This window comes from Macrosteles quadrilineatus, unplaced genomic scaffold (assembly GCF_028750875.1).
Source record: "Macrosteles quadrilineatus isolate MER2022 unplaced genomic scaffold, UCM_ALF_1.0 Scaffold_5__1_contigs__length_97177068, whole genome shotgun sequence".
Taxonomy (NCBI): Eukaryota; Metazoa; Arthropoda; class Insecta; order Hemiptera; family Cicadellidae; genus Macrosteles; species Macrosteles quadrilineatus.
Genome location: NW_026542598.1, coordinates 6698115 through 6706751, shown reverse-complemented (window position 1 = coordinate 6706751; position 8637 = coordinate 6698115). Strand labels below are relative to the sequence as shown.

The 8637-nt window shown below is 39.1% G+C and overlaps 1 protein-coding gene across 1 annotated transcript; it reads right to left on the bottom strand.

The window, feature by feature from the left end:
* Positions 1-1106: 1106 nt before the first annotated feature.
* Positions 1107-6691, bottom strand: LOC128994519 (40S ribosomal protein S23). The gene is made up of 4 exons (XM_054419129.1): positions 6562-6691; positions 3123-3282; positions 1774-1958; positions 1107-1238 (listed from the first exon to the last, which is right to left on the bottom strand). The coding sequence occupies exons 1-4, from the start codon at positions 6563-6565 to the stop codon at positions 1156-1158; spliced, it is 432 nt and encodes a 143-aa protein (XP_054275104.1). The 5' UTR covers positions 6566-6691; the 3' UTR covers positions 1107-1155.
* Between the last annotated feature and the right edge of the window lie 1946 nt (positions 6692-8637).

The window sequence follows — 8637 nt, the reverse complement described above, 5'->3', positions numbered from 1 at the left end:
GGTATACAGTTTTTTTTATGGTTTTTGATGATTTTTTGAGTGGACAGACTCCACTTTAGTTTTTTTTGTCATTGCAGTATTATTTTTAAGCTTAAAGCCAAAATTAATTCCCTGACTTTCCAGAAAGTGTGAATCCTGATAGGACAAACAAGTCATTTTTACTATCAACTGTAAAATAAATTAATGTGTTGTAAATTGCCGGGTTAAAATTCCCATCATAGTTAATTGAAATTCCACTGAAACTTAAAAAAATACCCCCGCCGCAGCAAACCTGCCGTCTAAGCGAATTTCCATTTGGCCGAATTGATTTTCAATTGATCTATTTAAATAACATTAGGTTTAACGAGTACCTAGGTTTGCTGCTACAAGGAAACTAATAAAGTAGTGTGTTTTTAGTAAAATATTGATAGCTTACTATAAAATAAATAAATTTGCCAAGTTTGATCAAAATATATCCATAAACAAGCAAACTACAACATTTTACAATATTCTCCATAAGAATAACATGGGAATTTTAAATTTACCATTTTTTTAGTTTTCTCCGTAACCAATAACCGTACAAAAACACTTTGATATACTGAATTGTTTGTTTTTTTAAGCTCTTCAAGAAGGTTTAGAGAAAAATTGGGAAATTTTGTGTTTTGAGGGTAAAAAGTGAGAAAAACCAATTTTTACCCCATAAAACCCCCCATAAAACCCTGTTCCCATGGACCGATCATGCTGGATCGCGAACTCATTCAAGTTTATCCCGCCTTACACCTTCAAACCAAATTTCATCAAAATCTGATAAAAATTACTCAAGTTATCGTGTTCACGGACACATATATATATATATATATATATATATATATACATATATAAAAATTTGAACGAATGGTGTTTTTGGCCTCTGGGGACATTAAAATGAAAAAGTAAATCGGTCCTGGGCCTAAGTCTTACCATGAGACCTACGGTAATAGCTACTTCCCTATAGGGAAATTCGCTAAAAGCCAAAATTAGTTATAACTAAATCATGAGTTTCCTTTATATTGCTTTTAAAATGGAAATAAACAACACCGAGCCATGGCTCGGTCCCCAGGTATTCAGGGTTTAAATAAGAACAAAAATAAAATTTTACTTTTTTTATTGGTTCATATTTTAAAAAGTAACAAAAACTTATGATCTTGGTCTTTCCTTCTTTTCTTTGTACAGAGCCAGAAGAGATACGTTGGCCACCTTCACGACCTTGAATCGGACGCCTGTAACATACACATGTAAAATGTTTTAGTTTAAACTGTAAACGTCATGTGAGAAAAGGATACTACAAAAATTGCCTAATTGTAAAACAGCTGTCATACCCTACTAAATTGGGAAAAGTATTTTAGAAATCATTTTAAATTTGTACACTTCATTCTCTGAGTAAACTGTTATAGTTACCTTGTTTATGGATACATTTTTATAGAATTTTACAAGTTTGTTTACTTTAAACCAAGCTAGTGAGTGATGACCCAAGTTTGAAAACTGCTGCTCCGACCAAACTTTGTTTTCTGTAACCTTGGTAGAGCCATATGGGTGTAGTGCAATTAATCAGCTTTGGATTTCAAAAACCAGGAATACAAGTTTAAAATGTGGGATGGACATCAGTTAAGCAAAACTGTTGGTTATTTTTGTAGCATTGTTTCAGTTGCAATTTTGTAATTAGCTTAACACATAGTATGATGATTTTAGTTGATATGACATGCGACAATTGTTAGCCTATAAACAATATGATGCAAGACTTGTACACTCTCTTACCGGGAATGTCACCGACGGCGTGACCCTTACGACCGAATCCTGCAACCAAGACCTCGTCGTTTTCCTCGATGTAGTTCAGGCAACCGTCTCTGGGGACGAATGCCGTAATCTTCTTTCCGTTCTTGATGAGCTGCACTCGCACACACTTACGGATAGCGGAGTTAGGCTGCTTGGCTTCAACTCCACTAAAATCATGACAAAGGATTGATAATAGTTGATTGATTAAAGGTAAAATCGTATAATTGTTGATTCAAACTTATATTTTTATGTTAAATGTGTTATTTTTTATTTATAGTTATGTGTACTTGTGAGAGTAAATGAAACAAAGTCTCCTTCAAGGTAAAATGAAGAAAAATGTAACCATCTTAATCAGCAAAATGTGAGTGTGTTTAGGAAAATTTATAACTATTAAATATGGAGATTTTAAAGATGTAACCATCAGTCTATTCACCAAGAGTCCCACTAATCTGAACCACTTGTTGGGGAAAAATTACAAATTTATTGAAATTGAAAACAAAGTTAAACCTGTGTTATTAAATTGAAAAAAGCACAGTGTCACCATGATCTTGGAAGACAAATGCGATGTTGTAATCGAAGAAGCAATAGGCCTAAATGGCATTTAACGACTAAAAATAGTACTTTTTTGTTTTCAATTTTAATTCAAACAATTTGGTAACCTGAACTAGGTTTATAGTTGGTGTATTCATAACAAAGTTGACCCTTTATTTAGTGCAAATGTTCCTGTGATATTTCTGTGATCAACATAATATCTATGTTAAGCATCCACATGTGACATCGATTTGCAAAACTTAAATTTAAACATACTATTTGGACTGATGGAATAAACAAAAACCAAAACCCTTCTTACTTAGACTATCAAAAGTAGGCTACGTAAAGTGATGAGAGAAAACAAAAAAATAACATGAGATATGATATGTTTACGGAACATAACACCAGGAACTCTGAGTCACAAGAGGTGAAACACAGATTTGCTAAGCAACCCCAACATTCCAACAAAACATGGGGAACAGTTTCCAACGCAACGGATTTTGTAGAATGAAATTAGGTCAAGTCGGTTCTCAGAGATACGAGGACTTCAGTAAACACTTGGTTTTTTTACAAAAATACAAGCGCTTAGACAACTCTTGTGAAGCCACCTCACAAGGATAGGGGGGCTATCAATCGTACAGTGATCAGCCGATTAATAATTGCTTTTTTACATATTAACATACAGTACGTATAACAAGCAATTCAGATTAATCACTCAATATTTATGAATAAGGGTGGACCAAGAATTCTAGGTGTCTAGATGACTGCTTTTTCAAAACCTCAAAAAAAAAAACACTTACACTTTCTCAAGAACGATTCCCTTGGCGTGTGAAGCTCCACCGAAGGGGTTAGCCTTCCATCTCGTGCCCAAGTGAGCCTTCTTGTAGTCCTTGTCTGCCCACCGTTGTTCACGTCGGTGGTTCACGTGTTTACGTGCAGTGCGCAAACCACGGGGCTTACCTGCAAGTTACAATGGCTTGTAAAAAATCTTTTAAACATAGAGCCAACTTACATACATACCTTATCTAATAATCATTTATGGTGTTCCTACCACTAATATCATGGGTTTACTTGGCCAATTAACTAATTGACATTAAGTTACTGCAAACGTATATCCAGATGGCCTATATCAACAGAGATAATTGAAGTTTGATTATTTAAATTTAATATTAGAGAAAAAAAAAACTATCCCATATTGATTTAATTACTGCAGCAAAACATAATTCAACTATTCAAACATGATAAGTCACATATTTGAGATTGAACAAAAAATATCACGCGGGACAAAGCTTAAATAATCACGTGAAAGAAGAAGAATGTGCCCCTTTTGAATGACCACATTCGTTCCTGGTACCTATATGATCTTGATACTATTGTGTGTGTGAAAGTGTCCTTTATCTTGTGATTATATATGGGTAATACGCTACGCGGCCGTATTGTCCCGCAAAACTGCAAGCAATAGATTTTAACATGAGAAATTGGTTTATCATTTTATGCCAATTTTGTAGGACCAAAATTCGTTCCTGGTATAAAATATGACTTAGACTACGACCTAGATACTGTAGCCTAAAGTAGTCGCAGCTAGTCTGGGCGCGCGGCCACGCTATGGCGGGGGGTGTAGAGGGGAGTGTTTAATGTATTGCTCATTTCCAAAAACATCTGGCCCACACGGCCAGGCTCTGGGGTTGCTTAGCACCTCAGCGCTGTCTTGATGGCTTGGGCGTGGTTAATACACAAGGGTCCGCACGCCCAGACTAACTGCGACTATTGTACTGTCGTGTGCGTGAACATTATGTGCTTCATTATATGACTATTTAGGTATTACGATGCGTGACCAGTTTTTTTTTTCTCCGTGAAATGGCCAACAATAGTTTTATACAAGCGTGCGCACTACTTGTTGCTAAGTTATTGCCAGATTCACACCAATATGAGATTACAATAGAACCACAACCAATTAGAAATGAAGTTAATCAGAAATTAACCATTAGTTCCACTCAGATCAGAAGTTTTTTTCTAGGCCTACACTTTAATTTAGCCTACACCCCACATTTACTCACATACAGCATGTTAGGTTAAGCGCGGGACACACTAAGCTGCTCACCAGCTGCTAGTGATCAGCGCCCGTGGCACCTCATAACCATCTTAAGTGATTATAAACTGTAAGGATGTGTAAGAAAGATAAGGTTTTGCAACAACTCTCTTGGCTATGAGCTGATTCTCTGACGTTCCCTACCTACATCTTTGAAGGAACAACCTAAAGTTACTGTACAAGCACCCACAAGTTTAGTTTTGGAATAAATTTAAGAAATAAATTACCTATTTCCACGACAACTTCAGCTCAGTCATTTCGGTGCTACAAATTACTAAGTTACTTTTAGTCGCTTAGTTTAAAGCTCAGTTCTTGTCACCATGGGTGGCTCATAACCCATTGCTTGTGTAAAATAAAGTCGAAAATTACTTGTGGTTGCCGATGGCACACTTCTAGAGGTGGCCAGACTACACTGGTGGCTGGCGTCAGCAAGTGACCACGTTACCTCTAAGTCGCTGCTGCCTCGCTACTAGTTGAACAAGTCCGACTTCGCCAGCCGCTGACAAATAACTTACTCGTCGGCTGACAGTGCAAGCTGCAAATTCTGTGGTCACATTAAGCTGACAGTAGAGGCTTCGGTACTTGAGTATTAAACGGAGGCCACCTAACCTACAGTTTCTTAACTTAGCTATGATAATACTGATTATTAGTAAACCTTCATTCGATGTTTTCACTATCAGCAAGTTTGGTTGGTTAGGTTAGGCTATGATAGTTTAATTTTATAACTGATATAGCTGACCAGACACAGTGACAGGCGATGACAGGTAATGGCGCGCGCTCCGGTCAACGACCCTGACCTTGGCCTACTTGGAGGGGATTCTGCGAGTAGACACATGACTCATCTGATAACGCTCGACTCACAACAATACTAGAATACAGTAGAACGTCGATTATCCGAAGCCCGGTCATCCGAAACGTCGGTTAACCAAAAGGAAGAAAGAAGCAAAAATCGCGCGCCAATCACGACTGGCCGTAGCGCTACGCCACCGCACGGCTGCTAAGTGGTGAAAGTCTAAATATAGCTCAAAGGTCTGACCCTCCCCCTTCCCCCCAAACCCCTGCTACTTCATTCAGTGTTACGCCCGCTCACTTCGAGGTCATTGCACAACCCCTCCCACCCTTCTATTGTTTTTCATAGCCAGTTACTAGTCAGTCGCCGGCGACTGCTTTGAGTTGACCTATTCTGTTGTAGCAGCTAAAAAAATAGGTTAGGACAACTACCTCTTGCTTATTTCTACAATGAAAAATGTTTGTATTAGGCCTACTGTAGAATCTACAGTGGTAAATATTATCCAGTATTTCACGTAAACACAAGTTACATTTTAACAAATATTGATTTTTTACTAATTTAAACCAAACTCGACTCGAAACTGCCGAGTTAAAAAATATGCTCGAGTTTCAAGGCCGTAGGCTACTCGACTCGAATTTGAAATCTCAAGTACTCGCACATCTCTATAATTAATTAGTCAAATTTATATTATTGTACAGTATCCACAGACGCGAAATCGGCAAATCGCCGCCGGCCGCTATCCCCTTCACGTCATTTCCTGTTCCCCGTATTTTTCCCGTCATTGACCGATTATCCGAAAAATCAGTTATCCGAACAACCCCAATCCCCAATTAATTCGGATAATCGACGTTCTACTGTAGTTCTACTACAACATCTATAACAATTTAACCCTCTATAAGTGCCGCGGCGCGTTTTGTAATGGTGGCCTCCGTTTAATACTCAAGTACCGCGGCTTCTCTCAATTCGCCACGGATGCTAGCCTAGTGTGACCTGTGCTTTAGGTTAGACTAGATTAGCCTAGTTTCATTTCATAAACAACTGGTAGGGGCCTAGTTAGCCTAATATATAAGTAATAGCGAATGTGGGGTGTAAACTATAAAGTCTACCCGCCGTTTTCAGTACCCTACTTGGCAGGTGAAAAGTGTCAACCCATCAGGAATCTTTAGGCCTAGATGGACCTAGGCCTAGCCTATACAGCCTGGGCTATGGACTAACGCATGTGGAAACGATCGCAAATAACCTACTGAAATGAGATAATAAAAACTACTCGCCTAAACAATAACGTGTTCGGTGTACATGTCAAGTTACGTATATGTGAAAACCCATCTACTATCTTAATAATTGCATCTAAGTTACTTACCCATTCTGTTAAAATAAACGTGGCCGTGTAATAGAAACGCGTAAAGAAAGAGCCGCAGCCGATGAGGAAGGAAGCACCGGAACCGAATAAAAGTCCAATGATGACAGTTGGTTCATGGTTGAAACTGTTGTTGTTGACAAAACAAGTACCATAGAGTAGGTTAGGTATGCCAGTTTTACAGGGAGTAGGAAAATGTCGAATCGTACAAAGAGTCAATATTAATAATCTTTCAATGAATATATTAATGTCTGTCATAAAATAAGAGTATCAAGTTAAATGTTATCAGTAAGTAAGTAATGTTATCAATTATAAATATAAAATAAGTTATTACTCAATAAAAATTCCCTATTCTATATTTATCATCATTACTAAATCGTCAACTTCAAATATATGTCAAATATTTTCAAAATTACAATGTGTAGGCCTATAGCAGTGAAAAGCTAGATCATAGATAAACCATACTCCTCAAGGAGTATATTTTATCCATGCTTTAGTCTTATAATAGCGACCATTCAAAGGTATTAAGCCAAGTGTCGAACTAATAATAAAAGCCAAGGTATTTTAATGGAGACGAGTGTAGGGTGAGTGGCGCGATCTTGTACTTGTAGTCATCTTGTTGGCGACTATTGACTAAGGCCGACATGTTCCTTACTTAGACCGTCAATGCTTACAGGGCCGGGGATAGTAGCTTACTATCCCTGGCCCTGAATGCTTAGACACAGCTGTTAATTAATAGCCCACACATCCAATGGCACAAGGGACCTACAGTTTGTCGTGGAATCCGAACCAAATATTATTGAGGATAGAGGACGTTGCGAAGTCCGAACCATCGTTCCACAGCTAAGTATATTTGGGGTCTCATGGTAAACAGAACTGGTGGAGACAGATCAAGGTCAGAGGTCCAGTTGCAGATGGCTGTTGATGTCTGTGATCAAGTCTGTACTCATGTACAAAGCGGAAATGTGGGCAGACGCGCTCAATAAGGAGGTACAGGATGGTGCAGAGTCAGGAAGCACTCATGGTACCACCTACCTACCATAGTGTCTGGACCCACCGTCCTGGTGGTCACTGAAGTTATCCTCGTCTAGCTTTTGGTAGCGGAGAAGAGCCCGCAACGACTGGCTCTCCCATCAGGAGAGCTGGGAACAGGAGACATGGGGAAACTGGACCAGGCAACTGATTCAGCAGGTCCAACCTTTGTTTTTGTAGGTGGTACGGAGAGGTGGATTGGATTCCTCCCGGTTTCTCAGACTCAGGTCCCTGCTTTTCCCGGGTCGTACCAGTTTAGGACGGGCAAAGCCCTGTCACCTATTGCACCTACTGCCTGGGCATTCTCGATGACGCGGAGCATTATATACTTTCTTCCACTCCCCGCATTGGGAAAGGTGCCTGCCACCTGGAGGCTCAGTAGTATGTATCACTCTGATGATGGGCATGGTCATGATGATAACCGACGAAAATGGGGGATGAATGCACTTGGGACTGTGTGTGTCATATTGTGCCCACGGTATTCTCCATGCGAAAGAAGATCGAGTCTGATCATAGGATGCAGGCTAGGTCAAGACGAACTGAATGCCAGAAACGGTGCGAGCACTGGGTGAGTGCTTAGGGGGGCCTGGCTTGATGTGACAAACAATCCCAGGTCTGTGCCAAACAGAGAAGAGGGATATTTAGTGAGTAAGTATGATAAATTCAGGGTGTTACATTACAGGCAGGCTACATGTATGCGTAAAAACATTTCCCCTCTCCGTAAAAAAACCCATTACTGTTGAAGCTGGGCTGAGCTGTTCTTGATCATTGGACTTGTTGGTTTAATTAGTGGCCCTGGCTGATCAAAAATCATCTGGCCTTATAAAATAAACACTAGAGTTATAGTGAGTGTCCTCTCAAATAATTTGATTTTAGAATTTGATAATGCCTATTAGAAGAGATTCAGAGGTTTGGAGCCCTTCAAAAAGATAAGTCATCACTGAGTCAAAGAAAACTCAGTTACAGTAATATGATTTCCTTCCCTGATCCCTACCTATCCAATTCAGAAATAAAACATTAAAAAAATAATTTTACTACCCCTGTAAA

Bases quoted from the DNA above. Each gene is read 5' to 3' on its own strand.
- LOC128994519 (XM_054419129.1), bottom strand. The intron at 1,959-3,122 runs GTAAGTGTTTTT...TCATGATTTTAG, and splicing joins GGAATCGTTCTTGAGAAAGT to TGGAGTTGAAGCCAAGCAGC. The intron at 1,239-1,773 runs GTAAGAGAGTGT...TGTATGTTACAG, and splicing joins CGCCGTCGGTGACATTCCCG to GCGTCCGATTCAAGGTCGTG.